The sequence below is a fragment of the Desarmillaria tabescens genome, assembly GCF_030435595.1.
Source record: "Desarmillaria tabescens strain CCBAS 213 chromosome Unknown EV420scaffold_26, whole genome shotgun sequence".
Classification (NCBI taxonomy): domain Eukaryota; kingdom Fungi; phylum Basidiomycota; class Agaricomycetes; order Agaricales; family Physalacriaceae; genus Desarmillaria; species Desarmillaria tabescens.
Window position 1 is genome coordinate 383,162 of NW_026848325.1, and position 26,860 is coordinate 410,021.

The following is a 26,860-nucleotide window of genomic DNA, read 5'->3' on the forward strand; positions in this document are numbered from 1 at the left end:
CTGGATACCAGCTTTAACGATAGTCATGATATATGCTTAACAGAACTGTTGCCCTCAGCCCTGTAGATTTAGCTAAATTTGAATGGTGCTCTTTTATTTCATGGTCAAAGTTCTTCTATGTCTGTAATGCTTACTGTGATACTCCCAATTTCTGCCTAAGCATTAAATATCCTAAGTAAACGAAACCCGTCAAACTGGTTAGCAGCGACCTGATGCAAAGTCCCTTCGCCGGAAAAGTCTTTAAAGTTTAAACATGGAATACCACCCAAATACCGCAAGACCAGTCATAGCTTCGTAACTATGGTGGATCAATTGGGTCCTGCGAGCCAACAGTATATGCAAGTTGTCAAGTTGTCCAATCTTTAGGAAACGATGCAAAATCCAGAAAACCGACGAAAAGGCGGCCAACCGGGCCGGCTGGTTCACTCCACCGCGCACCGGTACGTTCGGCATTTTAGTTCCCTGTTTCAACCATCACTATCCCAGACTTGCATGCTGGCAAGGCTGTCGTCCTAATACTGGCTCCATGCCGCAATACCAATGTTGGAGAATATCCAGTTCTGTTTTCTTCTCCGCTGGTCCTCTCTAGTCGGATAGGTAGCGTTCGCAGGTTCGAGGGAGGCAGCAAAATGCGGATAGACGGTACGTGGCAGAAATTCTGTCGAGAACCTTTGTGCTCAGTTCCTCCCAGAATTGTAACCGTCGGGTTGGCGATCAGATTCATAGAGTCGGCTCTACTACCAATGTTGCTGTAACCGGCGAGGTTCCGTTGACGAGGTTCCTGCCGACAGATATTCTCATAAAATCGCATCTTCATAAGGGGCAACTGTTGATCCTCATATATGTCATGAAGTTGCTATACACAACTGCTGCTGTCTCATTTTCAAGTCTGATAGAGCCAAGGTATGGATCACAGTCATCTCGAGGAATAGCGTCGCGAAGGGGACCGTTAGTGCTGTGTGTCCAGGAAATTCGATGCAGAGCCAAGAAATGCAAGGCGGCCACGGATTGCGATGGTAATATCCTGCGGCGTCTGGTGAGGTTCGAGGCGAGCGAAGTTCCTTCCGATGACTCATCTCATCTCATTACAGACAATCAGTCCCTTTTAAGCCAGCGATCTTCATTATTGAATATTGAATACCGATCACCGCCATGGTCAAAGATATGCATCAGCAGCGCTCTTGTGCACAGCACGTAAGTTGCGATGTTGTACCTTTCTCCTTCTGGTAAATCATCGTAATCCTAGTCGTATCTTATTTCGGTGCGAAACTTGAAACATGCCACATCAATACTCGGAATAATATTCAACTCGGCCTTCGGTATCATCACCGCGTTGTAGACGGATGAGCGAATGCTACCGTCAACCTTGGTTTTCGTTCAGCGACGATGAACAATAACCTGTTTCTATGACTGCCTTCCGCTTTGGTGCCAGCATTGTATCACTGTCCGCAGATAGCCTTGATCACATCACGGACCACGGTGATTTACGCATTTATCTGCCGGTGAACCCTCTCCCGCCTGTTTCCGCCTTCCTCGCAAAATATCTGCAACAGATCCCATTGCACGGGCCATTCGTATGGGATGGTGTGTCTAGAGTCGCGGGAAATTCTCTTTTCCCATCTTCGTGCCCCATTGTTGTCAAATATTTTGGGCGCTGGCGCGAAATGGGTGGAAAGTGATAGCTGATAGCACCCGGAACCAATGCTGCGCGCTTGCCGCTTGAAGCGGGAGAGCTTCGTGCGCGAACGGATCACTTGTCTCATTGTCGGTGAGTTTCGTCGACGTCAAAGATCAACGTCCAGACAACTCATTTCCCGATTCTTGTATTTAGTACCCATCCGATAAATTCTGTAAAACAGATGCGAGAAAAAGCGATGCATGGGTACCGATGCTTGTATCACTTCCGGCGCTGTTCCTGAGCGCTCCAGAGAGTATAAATGTAGACAACATGGACGAGAATATCTCACAATGAAGTACTCTTATCCCCCAACGTCAATTCCCTCTTCTTCTTCTTCCTCGCCTACGGTGATAGTGGCGAGGTCTCCTCTGATACTTCTTGGAATTTCGGCTATCCTCAATGCTCTATTTTTGTACACTTGGTACTTCCAGCCACCGGAGTGCAAGAGTGACTGGAAGCTATATTGTATGTGAAGACTGTGATCTATCCTCGACGCATTACTCACACTATTTTAGCGCCAGTACAAGATGTCGTCTCGTACCATCCTGTCAAATTCAACCCCGGCTTTGCTTGGGACATGCCTATTTACGAACAAGAACCTACCGATGAAGTTGATCAAGCTTGGGCAGAACTATATCAATGTAAGTTTTTTTTTTCTCGATCGTTGCTTTTTACTGTGTCTGATGGTATGCTCAGATACTGTCAGTCGGGTCTCAAAGTCGGAGGCGATGGAGATGGCCAATCGCACGTACCCATTGCCTCATGAAGAAGGCTATTACATGAGTGGATTGGATGTGTTCCACCAGCTGCACTGCCTGGTGAGCTACTTCCCGTCCGTCTGTCTTTACGTGAACCGACTAGATTGAAATAGGACATGGTACGAATGTCACTGCATCCGGAACGCTATCCAGGCGTCGACTCTCCACATAGGAAACTGCACGTCGCGCATTGCTTGGGCCACGTTCGTCAGGCGCTGATGTGCGCGGCGGATATCACTCCCATCTCGTGGCAGTGGAATGAGCAAGCTCAGACTGTTAGGCGACGAGACGATGTGGTACATACGTGCCGGAATTTCGAGGCTATACAGGGATGGGCCAAGGAAAGATTCGTTTCAATTAGCGATGAAGAATTGAAAGTGTACGTGAACGACGGGCTGCAGTAATCCTCTAGGCCCCACACCGGAGTTTCATACTACTAATATTCTATATTATTTCACTACAATAATATAAATTATAAATTATACTATTACCAATATTAATTTAATTCAATATTTATCAACCATGACATCATGTGACCGTATCATTCTTCTCTCTGTACCATCTTTCTTCGATCCCCTGTCTGTGCGGCTCTGTCTCGACAACTACTGGCGCAGAATCCTGCGCGAAACTACGTGGCACGAATTTTTCTTGATAGGTGACCTTGACGGCAAGCGGTAAGCGCCTTTCATACATAGGCTCCGCGTTATTTAACTGGTTTCTACAGGGCTACCATGGACATACGTGATATACATGCTGAACGGCATCCTAGCTGTGTAAATTGCAGCAGCCGTGGCATATCTTCATACAAATGTGGAACTTAAGCTCGTAAAGAAAACTATGCAAGATAAAACATTGCTTGGGGCGAAGAACAGTCAGTGAGTTCTTTGCTTCTGATTTCTTTCTGTGATGTATTCAACTATTGGTAGGCACTACTCTATGTGAGTACAATACGCGCTACCCGTTTGACCCTTACGGGCACGAGATGTTGGACAATGTTTGGATTTGGCGCATATATGTCGACGGGCAGCGGATTTTGGCGTGGAAATGTTAGCTGGAGCTCGCGATAGCATCGATATCATGATATATTTCGTGCGTCTTAGGTTTCTCCTTCTTTCGTAATTCTGACATTATTATAGGTTGACATTTTTTCTACGGTACTGACGACTTTCGTCGTTCAAACATCACAAAACATGCAGCCTGATTACAACCAAGTGTCTGCGCTGCTTCTATTCGAAGTCTCCAAGGCTACCGCTTCGAATGGTTAACTCACTATCCCACCCTCACCAATCGCCTTCTACTAGTTCCAACGTATGGACGAATAACTTATGGTTCACGAGCCTAACGTCGAGCCTCATCGCGGTTCTTGTTGCTGTACTAATCATGCAGTTCCCGCAAAACTACTTGACCATCGTCTCTCATGGCTCCCCGCGCGATCGTGCCAGAAACCGCCACATACAGTATGCCGGGCTTTAGACGTGGCAGGCGCCCATGATTATCGACCTGCTCCCAGTACCTCTTCATATGCCCTTCGCGCTCTTCTTTTCCGGCCTTGCTATTTTCTTTCTCTTTTCTTACAATGAAAGTGTTATGACTCGTTTCCACTACCTGTGCAATGGCCTATGTAGCCTATGTTGTTGCTCTGATTCTCCCTCTTATCCATCCCTACTGCCCTGACAAAGTCTCAATAACACTTTACGTCCGCCGCCTCTACCACTTCCTCAACGGCACCCTCATTCTACGCGCAGTCGCATTACTACATTATCCGTGGCTTCAACCACTTCTACGAAAAGGATACCTTTAAAGACAGAAATATCAAGGATGGCGAGAGGACTGCAATCATTCGCGCTTGACATCATCTCTATGGAGGGAAGTTGAACGTTATCGCATTCAGAACAACGCGGGCAAGCACTCCTCTGGTTGCATTCATCTACATTCAATGCATCAGGCCACCGAAGTATCCTGCAATCTTCAGCAGAAATCTCTTCAAGCACCTTGGGATGTCTTCCCAGCGATCGCGGTGCCATGTTTGCGGCTTCCCTGCAGCAACAGATAAATGGTCCTGAACCCTTCGTCCCATACCCTGTCGCGGAGATAGATCGGAACTCTACTTCTGAGCATTGCAGTTCATCACCAATCATCATCATTACTCGGCAAGCTTTCGTATTTATGGATTTGCGCGTGAGAGCACGGCAGATCGATGTTCAAATCAGCAATCAAAACTGCTTCCGTACGCATGTGCACATTCCGAAGCATTCTTCAGAGCAGGCAGTGCTCTTCGTTCCAGTTGCAACCCAATACATGGAAGAAAGACGTTGCCACTGCTCGGTATGCGTGCAGTATCCGCGACCAACGTGCTCTGGGGGACCTGGAGCCTAGGCGAAGACGGGTTGGTCACCACTATCGACAGATCTACGAATGGGATGGGAGAATATGTCGTCGAGAAGCTGTCGTCAAGATGGCAGTATCCCAAGGACCTTGCCTCAATTTCGAATCATGCTCACGTTCATCCCCCGGATTAAACAGAGATCGCACAAGTTGTTGGATGCGACACCCAGTTCTCCCTTCCATTGCCTTGCAATTGCAAGCCGCTCTTCCAACAGACAAGTTTCGCCATCTCGTACTTCTTATCCACGGGCATAACAGGAAATTTCTGTATACGCTTGTGCGACTCCCCGCCATATGTGATGGGTGGTATAGGGTGATTAGGCGACTTATTCGATGGGCTAAAAGCGAGGAGTTTTTCACTTGGGCGTTCTTGGAACGTGTCGAGGCGGTAGTTATGATCGGAGAGCTGCATGGTATTTTGGCTACCACGATGAAGACACGTCTTTATCACAGTATGATTACCGGGCGTGTACAGAGGAATTTCTGTTTTGGCTGAGCGAATATCGGTGAGCACTGCTTGTTCGATCATGTTCAGACTGACTTGAAGATGTGTACATAGCGTCAATGGAGAACCACTACATAAACTGTATACTATGGAACACTCTCGGGTACGCTTTTCCCGTTCCCAATACCGACCGACGAAAGTTCTAACTCTTGTTTCAGGTTATGCATCCCGAGTTTCAGGAACTCAGAAATACGGATTTCAGTGAGATCGTCAATTTAAACCGCGAGCTGGTCTTGATTGAACCAATTCGTTTTGTGCTTTACCGAACAACGCAAATACCTGTGTTACTGCTCATGAGAGCATATGCGGCGGCACATTCGGAATACATGTCTTCGATATTGCTCTCAAGGCTATGTTGTTCAACTTGATGCGGCGGAGTGCAGAAAGGCTCGCCTGTAATGATTACTTGTGGTTTTCTAATCAGTGTCGCCCAAGGATAAACATAGAGTACGTCAGGTTCTTCCTCTTGCGTTCTATCAAACTAACAGATTACGCTATTCCTCGCAGCATGCACTTCCAGAATCATGTGCAGCCTTTTTGAGAAGAACAACGTAAAATGTTCTCTCTCTCGTTGGCGCCGTTTTTTTTACCTCTCTTGCTCGGTACCAGAGCCGGGTCCATTACGCGTCACGACGGAACAAGTACACCTCGCAGTGTGTTCACTGCATGGAATCATAGGTTTTACGAAATGTGATCTACAAAGATAGCACCCCTTCGAAGAATCATTCACCAATGCGTTTTTTGATTCGGCGGAATCTTCGAAAAGCTTCCTTGCTACTACAGTGGAAAGGGAGTGCTGAATTTTGGTGATCCGGGCTGCTCTTTACTATTGGTGAGGGATGGTACCGGTCTTACCCCCAATTGAATGCCTCCTGATTTTTTATGGCTGGCTCTTCTGACCTGGCAACTATCTAAGCGCCATCGATGTCACGTTGATAGTGGAAGGGGTCAACTTTGCGAGGAGCCGTACAGGCCGTGTCCAATCATCGACTGAGGATTGTGATGTGTTCATTTCGCCAACAGTAAGTAGTGCAGGACGTTGATATGTCCCATCCGTAGGCACTTCTTCCTTCCCCTTTCGTGCACGTAAACACCACGATGCAAGTGATAATCATCTGCCGCAGTGATGCATCTTGCGAGGAACGCAGTCAGAGGGAGTCAGGCAGCAAATAAGGCACGTTTGGCACTGGCATCTCGGCACCGCGCTTATCATAAAAGGGACGTGCAACCGAAGACGTTACTCAAGGACGCCTTCCATATTACCCTCATCAACCAGCACTTTTACTTACTAGCTTTCTTTCTATGGCTCCACGAAAAGCTCATGGTCAAGCGGGAGGACCAACGCGAGGTGATACCAGAAGAGGTCCACCTGGCGCTGGTTCTGCCGATGCTCAGAGCAGCCTTCGTGGGGGGGTTGCAGACCAAGGCACTCTGCAAACCTCTGTTTATATAGCACGTAAGTCCTTGTCTCTGCGGCAGACACGTTAATCTATCTTTGATTTCCGAACTTTCTTTGACTCGTTTGTGAAGCGTCTGTCGAAGTCGTCGGGGTGAAACGTCCTTCGTATGGGAAGGAAGGACGCCTGATTAAGATATTCGTGAATGTTTGCAAAGCAACTGTTCCTGAAGGAATGATCTATCAATATGACGGTTAGTCTCTTTTTCTTCTGAATCCTGGATGTCAGAACTGAGGGCGTCCATTGCAGTTCAAATTTATGTTGGCGATGATGGTGCGTCTGTCGCTGACGGCAAGTTCTATAGCTGACAGAACCCCCAGACAAGGAGAAGAAACTCGATATATCTTTCAACAGGTCTCTGTTTGAGAAGATGCAGAATGATTTCCGAGACATCTTTACGCCCTGCGCCGTTTATGATGGGAAGAAGATATCATTTGCTTCCCATGAATTAGATTTGGGACCATCTGATAAGCGTCAGGTAGACGTTTTCCCTTTCTCTCATTGTGCATTGCTCATATCATATCCATCTAGTTCGACTTGATGGTGGACAATGGTTCAGATCGGGCCCCCAAGCGCTTCATCATCTGCTTGATGAAATCGAGTGTTGTCAACTTGGAGTTAGTTTGAACATCTTGTGCTCATCTCCGTGATACTGATAAATACTTTAGAATGCTTAAACGTTTCACCAAGGGACTGCAATCATATGATAGTGAGGTGCAGAAGGCACTTACTGTGAGCCTCCCTCTTTTAATTTATGGATCCACTTGTTGACATGACATAGGCCCTTAATGTTGTCATCCGAATGGCTCCCTCTCTTGCTTACCCTTCACATGGCCGGTCATTCTATATGCATGAGACCAGGTCCATCGGCCTTGGCTTGTTGGTTTGTCAAGGATACTTTCAGTCTGTTCACCCTGCCTTTGATCGACTTCTCATTAATGTTGACATTACGATGGGTATTATGTACAAAGATGGCTCCCTTATATCTCTGTGTCTCGAGTATCTTGGTTTGCCTTCCCATCAGGCTCACCAACTTGATCCACAACAAGGATTACCTCCATATGAGAGGATTCGTCTTCAAAGGTTTCTCTCAGGAATGAAGATTGTCCCTACCCTAGCTGGCAGTGGGGCACATGGAAGGAAGGGGAAACCTGTTTTAGTGAAGAGGCTCACTAACAGGAGTGCATTGATGCTGACCTTTACTCCTCATGGTGGAGGTGCAGTGACAACTGTTGCAGCATACTTCCAGCAGCAAAATCAGCTATTACAGTACCCACATATTATATGTGTGGAGGTTGTACCAGTTTCTTCCTCTTGTCTTTCTTCATCATGCTGACATTCCATATAGACATCTTCAGGTGCATTTATACCTCTGGAGAAGTGTGAAGTGCTACCTGGGCAAAGTGTCAGGAAAGAAATACCTCCAGAGGCTACATCTGCCATTGTTAAATTCTCAACAAAGCACCCTAATGAACGACTTGCTGCAATAAAGAAAGGTGTTGAGGTTTGTTGGAATATTCTTCTTTGCATGCATTCTTGACTTATACTTTGTTATAGTTGCTTCAGTATGAGCAGTCTGAGTATGTTAAGGCTTTTGGCTTTAACATCAAGTCAGACTCGCTACCTTTGGAGATCAATGCTCGAGTTTTACCAGCTCCAAAGCTGTTGTGTGGAGGAAAGACCACCTTTGTAAGCTATTCTTATTCTTTATAGCTAACAGGGACTGAGATCATTGACCAGACTCCCACCTTTGGATCATATAATATGTAAGCATTTAAGAAAGTTTCAATAAAGAGTGTGTAACATTAATATTGTATTAGGCGTGATAAAACAGTATATAAAGCAGCATCAATTAAAGAGTGGATGATCATTATCTATGCTGACCATTCTTTGGTTTCTCTGCAGGATGCACAGAAGATGATCAAAGATCTGATTAAAGGGTGTCAGTCAGTAGGTAAGTTTGAGTATTCAGTTTTTTGTATAATCAAATCTGAGATTTGTGACAGGCATGACAGTAAGACAGGCAAACCCACTGCTGAAGTTTGAGAATGGAGCTGGGAATATTTCTGCAGTATGGATGCAAGCAATAGTATTCTGTCTGAAAAGTGCTAATATTCTCTCAGCAACTTAGGCAAGCAGGACGTGAATATCAGGCAAAGTACCAATGCTTGCCTGAACTGATTGTCACTGTCCTTTCGGACTATGGAAATTCTGGTATATATAATGAAATCAAGCAGTGAGTGATAGTATATGATAATATTTACTTAACTAATGAGTTTCATTACAGTTTTGGAAAATTCAAAGTGAATAGCAATATAACTACTATAATATGCAGATTATCTGATAATCTATGGCTTATAGGCTGGTGTCGCTACACAATGTCTCAAAGCTGGAAAATGTATTAATGCCAGAATGCAATACTGGGCAAATGTCGCACTGAAGTAAGCTATAAAATGACTATTTTCTCTTCTAAACTGATGTTCAATCTCAGGATTAACCCAAAACTTGATGGATGTAATTTCATTCTCACCAGTGAAAGCTCCAAAGTAATGTCAGACCCTCAGAATGCTACAATTATAATGGGTATGAGCATGGTTCTCTTTTGTTAATTCAAGAACTGACACATATATAGGTGCAGATGTTATGCATCCTTCTCCGGGAAGTATTGCACCATCATATGCTGCTTTGGTTTCAAGTATAGACAAGTTGGGAGTTAAGTATATTGCAAAAAGTAGTATGCAGACTTCAAGACAGGAGATGATATCTAGTCTGAGAGATATGGCAAAGGTATGACTATCCTCTAGGTCTGTATATCAATATTAAATATCTTTATTCACAGGAAGCAATCCAGTCATATATCACAAATAGGTCTAATGTTGAAAGAATTACAAATGCAAGTGCCAAGCCTAAGCGTTTAATCTTTTTCCGAGGTAAATTTATTATTTAGCATTATGGAAAAGTTTTCCTGAATAATCTAAACAGATGGAGTATCTGAAGGAGAATTTGAGCAAGTTCTAAACAAAGGTAGAATCTTACAGATTGTTTATAACTTGTCATTTTATTGATGCTTGTCTAGAACTTCTACTTTTGAAAGGTAGTGTTCCAGCAACTCTCTAACATAGTCTTTGCTAAATCCTACTAGCTGCATGCCAAGATGCAGGTGTGAATCCCAAGATTACATTTATCACAGTTATCAAGAGACATCATATTCGGTATGTTGAATTTGTATGTTAATATTATCAGGGTTCCTCAATACTGCATTCTTTAGATTTTTCTCTGATGATGCCAAAGATATTGATCGTGATAGTGGAAATCTTATTGCAGGAACTGTCATTGATCGAGATATCACCAGTCCAGTCCTCTTTAACTGGTATTTGCAGAGTCATGGTGGTCTGAAAGGCACTAGTCGAAGTGCCTATTACACTGTAAGTATATTCTAACTGTTTATATTTTAGTATTGAATCTCCATCACAACAGGTTCTTCATGATGTAGGTCTTCTGGATGGTTCTGTTTTTCTCTTATTACTACTGATTATCTGTTCACCTATAGGAATCTAATTTTAAGTAAGTTTTCACTTTTATATAGTTTTGCATGACTGATTGATCTTTCAGTCCGGATGCTCTTCAATCACTCTCCTATGTGTTATGTTATACATTTGCAAGAGCTACAAAGTCTGTTAGTATTCCTGCACCTGTCTACTGTAAGTTGATAACTTTTCTGAAAATAATACATATTTCTGATCCTGTATTGGTAGATGCACACATAGTTTGTCGTGAAGCGAAACAGCATTATGATCCTGCAGGTCCAGCAGTCTCTGATGCTGGACCTTCTGGTTCAACTGAGTATGATTACATCATGGAACATCATAGAAGTGAATATAAGCCAAAAGTTCATTCTAACCAGCAGAATGTGATGCATTGGTTGGTAAGTAAGCCATCCTTGTGAATAATGCATGAAGATTGATGACAATACATGTACTAGTGATCAATAGGCATCCACATCAGACTAGCTTGCCATTCCCAGCTCATCCAAATATATGTTGCAAATTACTTGAGATTTTTTCTTCTTCTGTTATATTTCATTTTTCTGTACTTGACTATATTTCTCTTTCTACTGATCAACCCCAAATGTGAATTGCTAGTGTCTGTAATGTTCAGTTGTACAAATAGTTTATTTTTTTGTAGTCAGAATAGCTTGCTTGTGAAATAAAGTTAATATTTATTATTTTGGCTGGAACTATAGATTTATGTCTGAGTTACCTTAAATGCATGCAGGCTCCACTGTATCTAACTGGCTTCTACCAAGCGCTAACAACCTCCCAGTCACTTGACAACCCTCCATGCCATCCCTTCCACATGTTCATCTATGCCTCGACACCTTCCCTCCGACACACTGCTCATGTCGTCTACCTATGCACTGTCGTACGACGTCGCACACATCTCATTGCTAGCAGCACCCCCCTTCCCTTGCACCACCACATCCACTCCCTCCTCGCAGCGGGCACATCCCCGGAGTGCAGCGTCTGCCAGCTCCCTCGCACCCGCCCACACTGTCACAGCCATCCCTCCACACTGTCGCCTCCTTCCTCTGTACACATACATTTCTAAATACACTATCTACCGCTCTCGCCTTTGTACCACCTTCCCATTCACACCCTCACAGTCAAAGCACCTGTTCAATCCCTTTTCACTCGTAAATGACAACACAATGCCTATAGTGCGGAAATATATCTATCATTTTTTCAACTATCGTGTTCACATCCAAGAATATAACAAACGGTACGTACGGAGAACAAGCCCGCAAGACTACTAAAACCAAGTCAGTACATCAATAAGAAACTTGAACGGGTTACACGTACCTCTGCCGCCATCGCCGCAACCACACAAACATGCCCTATCCCTAGACCTGCCCAAGTTCGAGTCCTGGCGCTATATGAACAAGGGTCAGGCAGCAAAAGAAAAGATTCGTTACACACCACCATCCACCTGCCCACACCAATCCTTACCCTCGCCGGATGTGCAACCAAGTCGGGAACCATTGTTCTTGCGGACCAAGGTGACAGAGGGATGTCATTTGCCTATCGGTCGACGACAGAAGAAAAGATCAAGTACGCGCACCTATACGTTCAAACGTTCGTTATACCGAGTTGCAAATGAAAAAGCGGACGTGTACATGGTGACGACATGCCTGAAGAATATTGAAGCAAAGGAGAAGGGTAACAAAAGATAGTCGGCGTACCTCTCTCTGGCTTCCGCGTCGTTGCCCCTCCCTGCCAACTAACCGTGTCGAGAACGCTGCAGCAGGTGTTCGACATTGCGAACAGCACATGGATCTGAAATTCCTGCAAGCTGAGCGAAGAGAGCTGTAACGAAAAAGTTATTACTCGCCTTAGATCAGTGGCACCACCCTCCCTGCTGACGACCTCGATACTTCACTTTGCGTTCGAAGCAGCAGAGGCATCCCCCGTCTTGATGCTACTGATATCACTAAAATAGATGTCGAATGCGCGTGCGCACGCCATACGTTGACCTAAGAGAAAAACGAAAGCCTACAGCTTGAGCTTGAAAGAGAGAAACAACGAAGAAAATTTACTCACCTCACGTCGCGTAACCAGTACTTCAGGTCTTCACTTCACGTTCAAACCGTAGCAGTTAAAGACTAAGGAAGTAACAATTAGCACGAACAAATCAACACCTCATTCGTTGGGCTTACCTGGTCAGCGTAACGGGAACCAACCCCCTTTCGGATGCATTCTTCAAAACTAAGCCCAGAATCAGCGAGGTAAAGGAAAAAGAAGGAACATACCTCCTTGCTTGCTGTACTCGACTGTTGCCCGAAAGTGAACCTAAGAAAAACGGAAAGAAAAAAAAGGTAGAGGATAAATGCACCAGGCTCAACTCTAAGACCGTGGTGGTGGTGGTTAGCAGAAGAAAATACTGGCTGTGGACCTGAAGGTATTCCGAAGGCGTTGAGAAGGTAAACAACTCTGTCGTTTCTTTTCTTTCGCTCACCGACTGACGCGTGCCATGGCTCTCCTTCCGTGTTCAAGCGGCTCTTAACTTGCTGATATCGTGAGTACATTTATCCCTCTCGTGTCTTATTTTACTCATCGTTATTTTTTAGCCTCCCTTCAGTGTATTCAAGTCCCCAAGATTTCTGAGTCGGGTGCGCGGCGGTATCTGCGAGGAAGATCTACGAATTGAAGATGCACGACATGTCAACGCGTTGTGTCCTCGGTGAACATGGTATGTATCTCGATCGTCGATCGTTCCTCCTTGCTCTGAACTCGATCCAGCTCCCTTCTCTTCGTCCTGGCGATGTTAACATGTCCTCCCGACCCTGGGATTGCCGTGAGACCGTCCGGCGAGCGAAGCCTTTCCCATCGATGCGAGCACTCGACTATACTTGAATCTACCACAAAGCTGCTACGAGATGCACGAAATCAGGACATGTCGATGAGAGGGTAGAACTTGTACGTGGTACGCCCATTTCCTGATGATCTGGATCCTCAGGTTAACCCTCCTTCAGAGTACCCTCGTCTTCCCGACACGATGTATCGTCCTCTGCCGAGCAGGGTTTTCCCCCTCGACGAAGTATTATTAGGCCGGGGTTGGCACTGCAAGGGGTCACCACAATGTGCACGAAGTTGGGATGGATCTAAGGGAGGAATCACGGGGAGGGCGTGTGCATGGTAGGTCTATCTTGCACTCTCACGAGTCCAAACACTTACCCACCCTCAGACTGTGCCCTCATTTCCCCGACGCAACGTATCGTTGTCCGCCGAGCAAGATATCCATCTTCAATGGTGGTTTCGTTGTGACGTTGATCGGATGTGTCCGTCCATGGTCATGGTAAGTGCATTACCAACTTCTTCAACCCTGACCCGGCCTTACGACTGCCCCTCGCTCTAGACGTCGCCGATTGTCCCGACGCGACGTATATTCGTCCGCTAAGCCAGGTTGAAGGATGCGCAATGGTGTACTGTCGGCAGGGCGTGTAGCTCGACGTTTACCGCGGATGGCGTCGAGGTGAGGGAGGGGATGGGAAGTGTGATCGGGAGGATGAGTGCGGGAAGTGCGTGGTATGTCCCTCCCCGACGTCGTCACTCCCTCCTCCCCAGCCCTAACTTCTTTTCCAGGTAGACGACCATCTCCGTTACGTGCCATCCAACAAGTCTGGAACTCAAGAACTACAATGCTGTTGCTTGGCAGGAATGGTGATGCAGTGTTGAGGAAGGGGAAGTCGACGTGGGATGGAAGGGAGTGACGTGGTAAGTCGATCCCCGAACTGGTCCACACCTCGTGCACCTAACATGTCTTTCAGATTGCCGGCCCTGCATTCCTCCTACATGCGGCGCCTCGTCTTCCAGTCAGCAAGGTCCTGTATTCGATGCAGCAGACGGCAGCACAACGAAGGCCAGGACAATCAACAAAGGCTAGGAGAGCGGAGTGGGTGGATGGTCGGGTGTGTGCAGGAATGTGCGCGCGCGTGTCTACCACCATATCAACATTTATTTCCCTTCAAGTCCTCGCTCACTCTTTCGCAGGAGGTTCGTTGTTTTTTTTTTTTCTTTGAGTAAGGAGGATGCTCATAGGGGGAACCCTTGCATTTTGTGTAGATGATTTAGTAGTCTATGACGCGCGAAATATTAATATCACGTGACGAAACTACGACTACCTGGCAGATTTCCTTGAATTTTCTCGGCACGAATTACTTGCTATGGAAGGTCTCCTGCCTTCCTGGGTGCCGATGAAGGGTCGATCGGTTTCCTGAGCCAACGACGCGACTGGACTCTCAAAGATTCAGCACCGGGCCGCTTGTTAGCTGGTCCTGAAGCCTTGCTTGAAATTTGGTTGGATCAAACACCTCGGATTGGTTCGTGCGCTGGAATATTGTACACTTGTAAAATTTGACCACGTCCGCCGCCTACCAGTCGGACCTCCGGGATTTCTGTCAACCAACGCACCCTGTTAGCACAGATACATAGGCAAAGGGGTTTGAATCCTACGTTAGCGGAGAGCGCGTTTTCTGCCGAGGACTGGTGGCAACACGCCTTCTTCAGGGAGAGCCCTTATCTAGATGAAGTACGCTAGCGTCGGGTCCGATACTCGACACCGAGAAACTGTTAGACTTACTACGCGTCCTTTTCGAAGCGCCCCTCTCGTCTTCTTTGGAAGCTCAGCTTGCGCAGGTCGGCTTGCGTTCTCCTACGGGGGGGCATTGTTATGAGAGCTGAACATGGTGGTAGCAAGGAATGTTAAGATGTGCCACACCCACTTTGTCTTGGCCCGGATTGTCTACGCTGCGTCCAGCCTGGTTTTTCTCCTGGTCGTTATCGCTGTGGTATTTTTTGCAGTGTTTCTTCCAGTTCGAAAGCTGATAGGACGTTCTCTTGTCTAGGAGAACATTTTTACCGTCGCATCCCGGTCGAATACAGAAAATCGTGTGTTCCGTCGACCGCTCCATGTCGACAAAGGGATCTGCCTTCAGGAGTACGATGCGCTCCGCGAGACTGTGGTGGCTGAGGGATGCCTGGCCGTTCGGTTTCCTGAGGGGAGTCGGTGTTCGCTTGGTGCAGCTTGATGTGCTCTTTGCAGTCTTGCTTCGAGCGGTAGCCGTGGTGACCTTCTTGGTTGGCGTTGGGGTCATTTTAATTTAAGTCAGTGATGTCAGAGAGCGGCGAAGTTGGGGGTCAAAACTTTGGTTAAGGGTCCAAGTTCGACTTTTGTAACCAACAAGAATTACACGTGATGGCCGGCCAAAAAGGTAGACAAAGTCAACAAACACTGGTCCTGTTGCCACTCGTAGTCTTTATATATTTCCTTGTATAGTCGATGCGTCTAGACTTTGCCGCGCAATGGATGATTAGTGGCCTTGTGCAGAAATAAACGTCCCCTCTCCTTTCCCATCCGATCGCCTCCTCTCGAATGGAGCCAGCTCGTAGGACATCAAATCTCAGTCAACAGCATCTCACTCTTCTGACGCCCTACATCAGTACCACTGGACAGATGTCCAGCCATATAAATCATGTTCGTCGATGACTTGACAGTGCCTCTCAGGATTTCGGATTCCAGGTTTTTTTGAAGCTACCTAGACGCCTAAACTGAGAAGTGTACTCAACTATCGCACCAGGTGATAACGTTTCCCAAAAAATTCATTGGTGCGGAACGGGAAGCATCACAAATGGTAATAAGCCTAGGCGGTCGGCACCATGAGTACATTCTGTGTTTGTAAGATGCAGCCGCATTGCTTCGAGAAAGCAGCATTTCACAAATGAATTCAAGCAGATAGTCGCTCGTGGAGGCCCAATATAGGGTTGCGCATGAAACTCTAGGTTTTGATACACCAGGGTTTCGGATCAGTAAGCTACCAGTTGGTTACTGGTATTTTAACTCCCCTCACTGGAGGGCTTTTCGTCGAGGTAACTTACCTGTCATGTGGGAGCTAGTCAAGCACAATAATTCAATAATATCATATGTATACTTTAGTTTATAATGTACAGTCACATACGATGGATCTTTATAAATGAATTACATTTCATTATATCAAGAAAATGTATAAAAACGCGAAGACAAAGGTTTACAATTGCGACGCGTCAGTCATGTGATGTTTTCACGTGATATAGCATGGTAAGTAATAATGAAGTTAAAAGTACCGTATCACAACCCCCCCTTGGGGAGGGGTCAGTACAAAACCGTATTCACCCTCCCCGGAGCATTGCGGACATCACGATTTATGGTTTTGAGGAGATACGCAAGCGTTTTGGCGCAGTGAATCCAAGGAAATAGAGATATAAACTAAACCAGATTATCATAGAGAGAAGAGCTGGCAGGATTCCAGACGTACGGATATTTATGACCATTCCGAGTGACGTCGCCCGGCTTACTCTTTACGAAGTAGTTCCATGGGCATCCGCGACCGCATTCATCTAAGATGGACAAAACGATTGAGCTAAGATTGCTCTTTCGCCTTTCTATGTCCATCTAACGATTCGGTACACGCTACATTTTGAATTTTAAAAGAGAAAAGAGCGCAAATACTCACCCATCCCAAAAACAGGCAGCGCGGTATGCATCAGCGAATAGTCTAAGCGGTCGAGTCCATACAGCCCCAGAAGAAATGAAAATTCAACCATCTTGTACTAGACCGGCTAGTAAGTGTGATTTCTTTTATGCCTCAGCTTTCAATTTACACTGGCAACACTCACCGATGAAACGATCTTTACTATCCGTTTAATCCTTTCTGTACGTAGAACCCAAGCCTGCCATAGGCACCCCATAGTTCGTGCGAGATGTACCTCAGCCAAGAGTAAGGCACAATCGCAGTGACGATTTCGCAAGTTTAGACTAAACCAGAGCCACGAGTAAGTACTTTACGATGATTCTGCGCCACCGCCACAGCTCCATCAGTGTCTCTTAGAGGGCCCAGATTAGTACCATACATATGGCGATCTCCCCTGGAGAAACAAGCGAGCAGGAAGTCGCAGAAAAAGTGGCATAAACTTTGCCGGCATTGATAGAGAGTATTGGACCGGCGAAGATCCCATAGAGTCAGCGAAAACCGTGGCAGAAATTTTCCGGTAAGTAGACGTCAGTGAGCAGATATCGATGGACTATACGGAATGTACTGGGTGCCCAGCCTTTCAGGGCCAAACACTGTCGGGCTGGGCCTCGTTGGTAGAAAATAAAGGCGGGGCGGCGTGACGTCACCATTTCTGGACGCGCCTCACGTGCCGCGCCTTTTCGCCTTGACTGTTACTTAGGATTCGACAACCACCTTCACTTCTGACTTAGCCAATTTTTTTCCTCCCAGGATATCGTCGAGACTCGAAGCTCAATCTTATATTCTCCATGGTCTCCCACGCCACCCAGCAGAAATCTTCGCGTCGATACCGTTCAGGAATGCCTGCACAACTTGCCGCGGCACAGAGCAAATATTTTAACGACGAAGAGACGCGTCGATCCATGCTTCTAGCAGACACATGGATTGATCCCAGCTCGGTTACCGCCGATAGCGTCTTTTGTCTCTCTTGTCGGAAGACGATACAACTTGACAAGCGGAACGGACGGTATTATCCAGCCAATTGGAACCGACATAAAAAGAGGTGTCTGGAAACTCAGGCGGGTAGCTTGAGCTTGAAAGGTGGAAAGGGAAGACCAAAGAAAAAGGGGAAGAACTTGCTGTCAAAGCACCCTGACGAGGTATGACTTACTTGGGGAACTTATCCACCCTGTTTTTAATAAGTCTTTCGGTAACTCAGAAATTAACGGTCACTATCAAGCTGCGACATAGTCTCCGTAGCCATGGGGCACTGATAGAAACGGAGAAGGGGGAGGTAGCTTCTACGAACGACGTTCCGTCTGATAAGGGTGATGCAAGCGACCGTACGATGGAGAAGTCAGGCGAAGATGGGAAAACTATCGAGGTGCAATGTTTCTTATTCTAAACGTTCATATCGTCTGACATTGAATGGGCAGGACCGTGAGTCTAGCGCTTTGCCACCTAGATTCAATCGCAAACGTTCAATGTCTTAATATTTATACCATGGACTTAACTATTGCATACGTACCATACAGTATTTAATCAGGTATTCAGCTTTTATTGAAAATTCTAATCGAGAGGTGACTACTGGATGAGAAGAATTATATGAAGTCCCAGGTACACTCATTTATCCATCTGGGAAACACAGTTTTTAGATCTCAATTCGGATGAGATGCCTATCGCCCAGGCAGAGACAACAAAGAAAGCAACGCATGCCTCAAACGGACATCTTCCTTTGTATTTATGACATCACGTGTGCGCGACACCGCTCAAATAAAAGGACGCGACCCCCTACATCTTTCCATCCTTCCATATTTCTTTCATCGGTCTTAGCCACTCAATGCCGTGCATTAGATCCAACAAGGAGGCCGCCGCCTTCCCTCCCTCTCGTTCGTCTGGACACGAGCGCAAGGCGATCCTTGCTTCCGACCGCTGGGTGGATACCAAGCAGTTAAAGCCCCAAAGCGTGGTGTGTTTGGCATGTGGTACGCGTGTAAAGCTGGATAGAGGGAGGCAGTATTACTTGCGGTGCTGGAATTACCACAAGGAGAGGTGTATGGATATCATGGCTTCCGAAGAGGTACTTAGGCATGAGTGGCACGGTCCATTTCTGTGTTAACTTACTTCTATCAAAGGCTTCAAAGGGTGCTAGTGTGTCCCCCGGCCCGGGGCTGTCAGATATGCAGGTCGACGCCGAGTCTGAAAGTACCGACCCGGTACGTTGCATCCTCGTGTTCGTGACTGTTTCGCGTATTAATTTCATTCTTTCATCAGATCTTCTCAGTTCCGGAGACAGGATCATTACCTTCTAAGCTGTCTCGGAAGCGTGATTTGTTTTCACTGCTGGATCCCGGTACCTAATGAGCAGCGCTCGATATATACATTCATTTGGGCTTCATACCATTTCCATACATTCGTTACTAACACTAGTCACCCCAATTCTTTTATAACACTCCCTAACGATAATCGATAATGCCCTCTCACGTCACTTGTAACGTCATCATGATCTATTGTAAAAGAAAGTCTACGTAGCTTAAGCATCCGAGCCGGTTCATTTATAAATGTTGAAGTGAAGCGTGCAACTACTAATATTCAAAGGAACAACGATGAGAGTAATATTCCTAATGAGACCATTCCTCTGGCGAATCGAACCGACGATGAGGGCAGATAATAAGTCAATAAGAACAAGAGGAACGCAGCCACGTGTGGCGCATGGGGCAGTATAAGTACCGAAGAAGGCTGTTAGGCGCGTTTACCAACCTACCGCCACCTGGAGAACACCCAAACCTGATTGTTCTCCTTAGAAACTTGATGTCGAGTGAAGTTACGCGAGCATTTGGTCACTTGAGCCTGAGCAGTTCCAGCTCTCGACCAACACCAGAAAAGAACCAGAACATAGAGAACAATACAAGGTACCATCCCATCTCTCCGAGCTCAAAGGCTTATCACTAATACCAGTCTCCCTCGTCCCTAGCCCATATCTGCGGAGATCGAGATCCAAATCAAGAAAACTTTGGTCCGTGAGAAACCACACAACATTTCGACAGACACATCGTCGGATTGTTCAAAGAGCAGCCAGTGCTGGGAAAAACGTCACTGCCATGACCTTGAAACACAGACAAGAGGCTGCGTTGAGATCGCACCGCCGCCACATTGAAGCGATGAGAGATCGCTCACCAGCGAAGCCTTGGGTGTCCATGTGGTGTTCCAAATGTCATGTGCGATTTTGGATTAGCTGCACAGCCGTACAGAATCGGGCGTGAAGAGTAGAATTCGGAAGGATTGCAGATGGGGAGAACATGTAGGATAGGTGAACGTCTGGATAGCCACAATGTACGATACTATGCCAACGGAATTAGGGTTATGAATAGACGGCATATCCATTCCTTCGAATTTACGTTGAACGTCGCATCGATATCGTTTCTTGATAGCCATGGAATAAAGCATATTACGCAGATAATTAAAGGATTCCGGGTCGGTATGGCCACTCCACTTCCTCGAGGTCTATATAAGTCATGACGGACATAAACAAGATTTACGAGATGCAATATCTTAGGAAATCAAAAGAAAACAGAGCATGAGTCGTGCGAGAGAAAGGCCAGGTGCTAACGACTTACTTATTGCAGAGACTCAGAATTATACCAGCGGCCGACCGGGCCGATGCGCGGGAGGTCCTCGCTTCCACCTGCAGTGCGTCAAAACTCTCCATCACGCACCGCGATGCAAGTCTGGGAAAAGCTGTACGGGAATCTGCGAGAAGTTCTCAGGCGTCAAAAATGCACCGTAGCAGGGATTTAGCTTCTGTTTTATCCTCTAGCGATTGCTTGTGACGCCTGTATCATTTGTACTTTCCGTTCAGTGCCAGTCCTCGTACCTTGACGGACTTGGCTGAACTCGCACAACGAACCTTCCAGGAATTCTGTTGCTCGTCATGGAAACCGAGACGGGCTCATCGGCATCTTTGAATCCTTTGCAAGCTCCCTAGGATAATCGTGAGCCGGCACCTCATCGGTTATTCTCATACGCACTTTCCCTAGCCCAGAGCCACACATAGATCCCATATCACAATAATAGGCGCCGATTGACGCGCTCTGTTGTGTTCCATCAATGGATAGGCGATGGTGCTTGTTGTCAGCCGCCAACACTGACAGACGATGTCTTGCATGTTCCTGCTGGTCCTCTCCATCCTTATCAAGCATGTCATTGCCATGCTCAACAATATCACCATTGACGACACAGATGGACACGTTGTGTTCCAAGGGATCTGGAACGACCATTCCATCTATAACTCCTCCTTGGATTTTGGTGGAAGCCATTCTCTGAGCGAAGACAGCTCTGCAGCGGCTGTATTCACATTCATAGGTGAGTCTCCGCCTGCTATATGGATGGTCATTTTGCTGATGATTCCCTCCCAGGCGTTGCAGTGTACTACATCGCACCGCTTTGGCCATACGAAGTCAATACTGAAGTCACCTTAGACAATGGCCCATCCACCACCGTTGATTTGACGGACACATCTGCCACATCAGCTGGGAATGGTTCAGAGACCGTCATGTGGGATGTACGATGGAGCCAGACGGGACTGAGCAACACGACACACACTCTTCGGATATCCATGGCGCCTGGCGGGCAGTACATCGTCGTTGATGCAATCAGGTATGTTTCCCACGGAGTCCTGTACACGCATTTGTAACTCATCAGCAGACAGGTACACAGCCGACGAACCATCAACCTCGATTTCGACTTCATCGTCCATTTCATCCTCTTCGCCATCGTCCTCTACAGCTTCCTCTTCGTCTGGTGTACCCACATCCACTACCAACCCCGTTTCGACTCCAGGAGGAACAGGAGGCAATACCTTGGCCATAGTTTTAGGTGTCGTGCTCGGCGTAGCAACGCTTCTAGCTGCCATAGGTCTCAGCATCTTCTGCCTGCGCCGTAAACAGGGCAATCCTCGAGCATTGTACCATAGTATTCCATTTCCTTCTGACCCGTCCCCTTTACTCTCGTCGACATCGACAGCCGCCACCACCAGCGCGCAGAGGGGCGGAAAGCCTCTGACGTATTATGCAAATAGATCCAGACCCGTCCCATCTCTACCTCGAATCGTTGACGTGGGTGCTAAATATGATCCTTGCAATCATTCTCCATTGTTATCCGCGACGGCTGAAGAGAGTTACAACCCATATTACGAATCATCATCCGTATCGAAGAGCGGGAACCAGGAGCACGGGCTACAATATAACGAGAGAAGAGGGAGTAATGCCTCCTTGTCGGATTTCGATTCTCAGCTGAAACCGTCCTGGCCACCGTCGGATTGGATCGACTACATTCGGTATCATCCTAGGACAGACGTGGTATCATCCACCGTCTCAACGTCGATGCTGTCAGCCGAGAGGAACCGACAGGACTCTCGCAGAAATATAACTAGCGTTTCCAATATGGATTCCGAAGCAGACGTTGTCAGATCCAATCAAGTCACCCTGACTCGATACGATACCGCTACCGCGGTTGATGCATCGAAGGCTGTCGATCAAAAGATAGGGATAGATGCGGATGACGAGGATGCGGCAACGAATGAGAAATGGATACAGGGTCTCGTGGTATCAGAATCGCCACCTGGGTACTATCAATTAACATAAATTTGCTTGGAAGAGAGCTTCGTTGGATATGACTCGAATGATCACGGACATTTTTTCCTTGGACGATGTATATACCACATAATGACAGCTTGTCTAGCGGTTCCGGGTGGAGGAAGATGTTACGGTACCGGAAATCGTGGGATGTCCGGAAGCTGGGCGTGATCCTCGCTTCGAATTTCACCGTTTGATTGTTAGATAGGCACGAAAAAGAGCGTGGCGGTGATAGGGCCCAAATGCGAGTCAAGTTGGTATCCGAGTCATACATCAACTCCATGAGTCACCGCGGAATAGTATATATCGGTGATATCGAGGGAAAGCTGTTTCACCAGTCTTGGGACCACATCCCCTGCACATTATGCCCTCTAAAGCGCACCAACGCCGCAGCCGTAGAGCAGCCCGCCCACTCATCATCAGGGTCCATGATCGTAAAGCGCAAGTTCATGGCGTACTAGGAGAATTCGACTTCAATTCCAACGAAATCGACAAAGCGATCGAGACTGCTATCCTCGAAGAGGTAAAGCAGATGTCGTTGCGTTCGACGAAGAACAAAGGTGCGGTGCCATGTCGACGCTAGGCCAAAGGCCGCTGTTCTGATTGGTTCTCAGAGAACGAGCAGGAAGAGTTCGAGATGATGCCTGAGAGTGGCCATCTAGAGGAATGGGAGGCCGTTGAGGTCGAGGAGGAAGACTGGGAGGACCTTTATGTCGGAAAGGGGAAAGAGAAGATGTCGTATGCGACTGCGTTGAAGGGAAAGCCGGAGGGATGAGGGAGGCAGCTTCGGTGCTTGACGAAAAGCCGATGTCAGAAGACGCGAAAAGGAGTTTGAAGCTGGCAGAGCGCGAGCATCACCGTCGCGGTATCATAATTATGGACGACAAGGACAAAACATAGTCGGACAACTTGTTTCTGGTTTATCTCGCGGGAATGCTCATCAGTGAAGGAGACTGGAAGTGAAGTGCAAGGTGGTTGTCATTTGTACAAGCATGGGCCGTGGATGCATATGTGAAACAACCGTAGCGCTCTTATACATGGTGTCACGTCTTCGAAGCAATGCAATCGTCCCTAATCGTCCTATCCATCTAGCGAGGCAATCAAAATCTAAGTCATCGTTTTTAATGTATACGGCACAACTTGACGTGTGAGCTACTGTGAAGAAAGTGAGTCAACAAAAAGCTTTTACCCAAAGTAAGAAGGTACATACTATAATAATGGCCTGGATGTATAATCTTCGGCGAACGGATCGTCTGTATCTCCTTTGGATATAGTTCTGCCACGCAGGTTGAACGTCTTTCTGTTGTATGCACCCAATGCAACATACATCCTTCTCCGGTCGATATGCCTGCCAAGCTAGAAAGGCGAGCATTCAATGGTTGTCCAGATGAGAGGAATAGATGCCATACGTTTGCGATGAAATGTCTTCCAAGGGCAATCAAATCGCCTTGATTATCCAACACAACGCCCAGGCGATATCGAGCCAACTTTTGGTGATTTGAGAATAGCTGGACGTCATGAAGTCACTGCTATCTCCTAGTAGAGAATCAGTACACTTTGATATAGACGACCGCAGAAAAACGCACAGGGTTGTCCATACTTCTGAGAAAGGCATCAGCCGCAATGGCTGTCGGGAACACTGGTCATGCAGAGCGACTGGCAATTATCTCTCAGGATGGGGAGTGATTGGTAAAGCAAAGGTAACGTATGCGGTCCGTATTCGACGCGCAGATGGTGGTGGTGGTGGTGGTAGAGAGTGCGACGACGATGTCGACGACAGCGATCGGCTTATGTCGGAAGTCCTTGCCAAGCAACGTCATACATACCTAAAGAGGCGATCCCGCCATCACGATGTATTCATCCTTGCTCAACATGCATTTGTGCATCATACAAGATATCGGCCGCAGAAGTTTTTCCAGGAATTGAGTTTATCATCTCAATTGCGATATCGTTCATTTCTGTCGAGCAGGCGACGCTATTTAAGTTTCTTCGAGTAATGGACGAAAGTGATTTTTGTGAAGCTGTGAGGTTGCGCTGGCGAGGTGACGTGATGCAAGGATCATGTTGAGTAAAGACGCCTGTGAGTTGGCTCTGTCTTTCCTCGCTATTCTCTGCTATCACATCGCTAAGTATACTTTGGGACTGTCTCGCTAAGTCCAAGAGGGAGAATGCAGGAACGCTAGTGATAGTCGCGGGACAACAGTTACGAGAGGTACCACCAGACGCAACGCTCCCAACTTCACTACTAGAAAATCCGTCATCCGATGCCAGGAATGCCCTTCAAGCAGTTCTTTTTACCAGGTCCGTGTTTTCCTTCATACAGTATATGCTCAATATACTGATTTCAATGTTCTTGTGTAGGGATAGCGACGGGTTGGAAATTTTTTTGAAGACGCGACATCCGAAGACCCTGGACAAGATTGGCTGAGCACTGGGTACTGAAGGACGGCAGTGGAATGCTGAATGCTGAATTTTGATCGCTCAGTCAATGGTCCAAGTCAAATGTGAGTGCGCAACAATTTATCTCCCACCTTTCACTTGCTCACAAGACGTGTAGGTCTTGTTTCATTTTCCACGATTTTCTGAGATTCAGGGTGCATCGTCTTCCGTGAAGCCCTGGAAGGTGAACCGAAACCAGCTTTAATCACACTGGTACATTCTTCATCAGGCATTTGTTCGCACAACCTTAACTCTTGACATCTAGTCCCACCAACTTCTTCCGACACCAGTGCTGCCAGATTCTTTATCCGTCGATACTGGTGTTCGTATCAACATCGGAATGAATCGACCCTGGATACATCCATTGAATGGAAGCGCTTAAGCGTGGCTACCAGGCTACACCAAGAAGCATTAGTCACATCTCTCATTGCCACCCAGCATTGTAGATGCATTCGATATTCGTTCGGAGTACTAGGCTACCTTGTCTTGTTTTGTAGGGGAATCATACCAGGGGTACGCTAATACTTTGAAGTACCTGTGCGCTGACTTGGCCATTGTCGATTCTGTGTTCAAGGAGGGATCATATTCCCTTCACGTAAGGTGGGGCTTAAGCTTAAGCGCTGAGAAAGTGGCGAAGGAGCTATATAAATGCTGGAGCTCCCTGTCACACTTCGACCACGACTTCTACTCTTCATGGAACAACGTCCTCATCGCTTTATCCGTAGTGCAGCGCTCGCAGCGCTGTCGCACTTTCGCTCGGTCAATGTCCTCATTGCGTTTGATGGGGACCTCGCATGGTATCTCTTACGTGCTATTCGTTCTACAAGGGTATTATACCCCCGTCTTTCGCAGAATGATAATCATTGCTGATTTGCATGGCAGTGGCGACTAGACGTCCACATCGAAGGCGACTGGGCAACCCTCCTTTTCGCTATCAAGTCTCTCGCTAAAACAGACCGACGCTTCCGTATCGAGACCACGAGGCTTCACAAGTATGCGCTCCTAGTGTACACCGCAGACCTTCAGAGTGCCACTGGTGTTGATCTTATCGATGACGAACCACCCAACATTCAGGAACCCCCATCTCAAAGACGTGTCGACTATTGCAAAGTCTTTTTCAATTGTGGCCTCGTCGGGGCGCACAACTTCCTCGTTGTACAACCCGACGACATTCCGCTGCTCCCCTTCCAGCTTCTTCTCCTGCACCGTATGCACGGGGACCCCTCACCTTGCATCGCAGAGCCGCAGAACAAGCTGAAAGGTCGAATGGATGGGATCGCACTGTATAGTCCTGCACAACTCGTCTTTGACAAGCTCTCAGAAAAGCGTATGGAGAAGGCATTTCGCCCTGTGAAGGGAGAGAAGTTCACGGAGTGGGACAAGATTGCTCCTGGAATTAGGGCTTTTTCCCGGGCAGAGATGGATTTGCGTTCGACGCTCATGGATAAGAAGAAACAAGAGCTGTTCGATATGCTGGTGGTGAAGCTGTGTATTGCACATCCTGATTTTACAGATGAGTTCACCGTCCTTGGGTTCCAGGAAGTTCTGGAACAAAATGAGGTGAAGTCGACTGGTGTCGTATTTTTGTAGGTGTTGTATGTCTTATACAGACTAATGATCATGCATGTGAGCGTACCCTGCCAGAGCCTTAAGAATTGTATTGCCTCGGCCGAGCTGGGCCGAATATAGCCGAAGGCTGCCTCCCCACTACTTGCTGAACGGCCCTCAGGTTACCTTCAAAGCAAGCGTCGACCCTTCGAATATTCACTGGGGGCCCCCGACCGATACTCTTGTCGCCGACAGTTTTACCTCCTTCGGGACGGAGGAATTCATATCGGACTTTGGCAACTTGGACAATATCGCGCCCCTGCCAGAAATCAATGACAACGCTTCGGTATGGGTGGACGGGATTTTGAACTTTTGAATGACATGTTTGTGCACTGACAAGAAACGAAATGTACCA

General features: G+C 47.0%; 9 protein-coding genes across 9 annotated transcripts; 8 read left to right on the plus strand and 1 right to left on the minus strand.

The window, feature by feature from the left end:
• Window positions 1-1,387: 1,387 nt before the first annotated feature.
• Window positions 1,388-2,973, plus strand: EV420DRAFT_592808 (uncharacterized protein). The gene is made up of 5 exons (XM_060482729.1): window positions 1,388-1,768; window positions 1,832-2,143; window positions 2,194-2,319; window positions 2,375-2,496; window positions 2,550-2,973. The coding sequence occupies exons 2-5, from the start codon at window positions 1,879-1,881 to the stop codon at window positions 2,838-2,840; spliced, it is 804 nt and encodes a 267-aa protein (XP_060328802.1). The 5' UTR covers window positions 1,388-1,768; window positions 1,832-1,878; the 3' UTR covers window positions 2,841-2,973.
• On the plus strand, window positions 2,959-3,701 carry EV420DRAFT_1644932 (uncharacterized protein; the record flags this gene model as incomplete). The annotated part of the gene is made up of 6 exons (XM_060477711.1): window positions 2,959-3,110; window positions 3,161-3,209; window positions 3,268-3,307; window positions 3,363-3,374; window positions 3,419-3,525; window positions 3,573-3,701. The coding sequence occupies 6 exons, from the start codon at window positions 2,959-2,961 to the stop codon at window positions 3,699-3,701; spliced, it is 489 nt and encodes a 162-aa protein (XP_060328803.1).
• A 624-nt stretch (window positions 3,702-4,325) lies between these two features.
• On the plus strand, window positions 4,326-5,552 carry EV420DRAFT_593529 (uncharacterized protein). Its single transcript, XM_060482730.1, has 3 exons — window positions 4,326-5,327; window positions 5,381-5,429; window positions 5,485-5,552. The coding sequence occupies exon 1, from the start codon at window positions 4,634-4,636 to the stop codon at window positions 5,315-5,317; it is 684 nt and encodes a 227-aa protein (XP_060328804.1). The 5' UTR covers window positions 4,326-4,633; the 3' UTR covers window positions 5,318-5,327; window positions 5,381-5,429; window positions 5,485-5,552.
• Window positions 5,553-6,218: 666 nt separating this feature from the next.
• Window positions 6,219-11,003, plus strand: EV420DRAFT_593547 (argonaute-like protein). The gene is made up of 28 exons (XM_060482731.1): window positions 6,219-6,500; window positions 6,561-6,782; window positions 6,857-6,976; window positions 7,033-7,056; window positions 7,104-7,261; window positions 7,315-7,400; window positions 7,452-7,515; window positions 7,565-8,077; window positions 8,132-8,287; window positions 8,341-8,472; window positions 8,524-8,549; window positions 8,604-8,737; window positions 8,790-8,854; window positions 8,907-9,019; window positions 9,071-9,086; window positions 9,145-9,224; window positions 9,275-9,366; window positions 9,416-9,570; window positions 9,623-9,713; window positions 9,766-9,807; window positions 9,860-9,877; window positions 9,926-9,995; window positions 10,052-10,208; window positions 10,261-10,272; window positions 10,334-10,347; window positions 10,396-10,484; window positions 10,539-10,708; window positions 10,766-11,003. Exons 2-28 carry the CDS (start codon window positions 6,629-6,631, stop codon window positions 10,766-10,768), a joined length of 2,754 nt encoding a protein of 917 aa, XP_060328805.1. The 5' UTR covers window positions 6,219-6,500; window positions 6,561-6,628; the 3' UTR covers window positions 10,769-11,003.
• Window positions 11,004-11,013: 10 nt separating this feature from the next.
• Window positions 11,014-12,408, plus strand: EV420DRAFT_1555156 (uncharacterized protein). Its single transcript, XM_060473636.1, is given in 7 exon segments — window positions 11,014-11,500; window positions 11,575-11,823; window positions 11,978-12,013; window positions 12,028-12,038; window positions 12,050-12,128; window positions 12,176-12,332; window positions 12,381-12,408. The coding sequence occupies 3 exon segments, from the start codon at window positions 11,150-11,152 to the stop codon at window positions 12,011-12,013; spliced, it is 636 nt and encodes a 211-aa protein (XP_060328806.1). The 5' UTR covers window positions 11,014-11,149; the 3' UTR covers window positions 12,028-12,038; window positions 12,050-12,128; window positions 12,176-12,332; window positions 12,381-12,408.
• EV420DRAFT_593869 (uncharacterized protein) lies at window positions 12,327-13,028 on the minus strand. The gene is made up of 3 exons (XM_060482732.1): window positions 12,497-13,028; window positions 12,381-12,442; window positions 12,327-12,332 (listed from the first exon to the last, which is right to left on the minus strand). Exons 1-2 carry the CDS (start codon window positions 12,863-12,865, stop codon window positions 12,422-12,424), a joined length of 390 nt encoding a protein of 129 aa, XP_060328807.1. The 5' UTR covers window positions 12,866-13,028; the 3' UTR covers window positions 12,327-12,332; window positions 12,381-12,421.
• A 4,501-nt stretch (window positions 13,029-17,529) lies between these two features.
• EV420DRAFT_1555186 (uncharacterized protein) lies at window positions 17,530-18,442 on the plus strand. The gene is made up of 3 exons (XM_060473637.1): window positions 17,530-17,985; window positions 18,045-18,209; window positions 18,262-18,442. Exons 1-3 carry the CDS (start codon window positions 17,635-17,637, stop codon window positions 18,316-18,318), a joined length of 573 nt encoding a protein of 190 aa, XP_060328808.1. The 5' UTR covers window positions 17,530-17,634; the 3' UTR covers window positions 18,319-18,442.
• Window positions 18,443-20,979: 2,537 nt separating this feature from the next.
• On the plus strand, window positions 20,980-21,518 carry EV420DRAFT_1273006 (uncharacterized protein; the record flags this gene model as incomplete). The annotated part of the gene is made up of 2 exons (XM_060467734.1): window positions 20,980-21,187; window positions 21,241-21,518. The coding sequence occupies 2 exons, from the start codon at window positions 20,980-20,982 to the stop codon at window positions 21,516-21,518; spliced, it is 486 nt and encodes a 161-aa protein (XP_060328809.1).
• Window positions 21,519-25,471: 3,953 nt separating this feature from the next.
• Window positions 25,472-26,530, plus strand: EV420DRAFT_1555203 (uncharacterized protein). Its single transcript, XM_060473638.1, has 2 exons — window positions 25,472-25,725; window positions 25,780-26,530. The coding sequence occupies exons 1-2, from the start codon at window positions 25,546-25,548 to the stop codon at window positions 26,485-26,487; spliced, it is 888 nt and encodes a 295-aa protein (XP_060328810.1). The 5' UTR covers window positions 25,472-25,545; the 3' UTR covers window positions 26,488-26,530.
• Window positions 26,531-26,860: the final 330 nt, after the last annotated feature.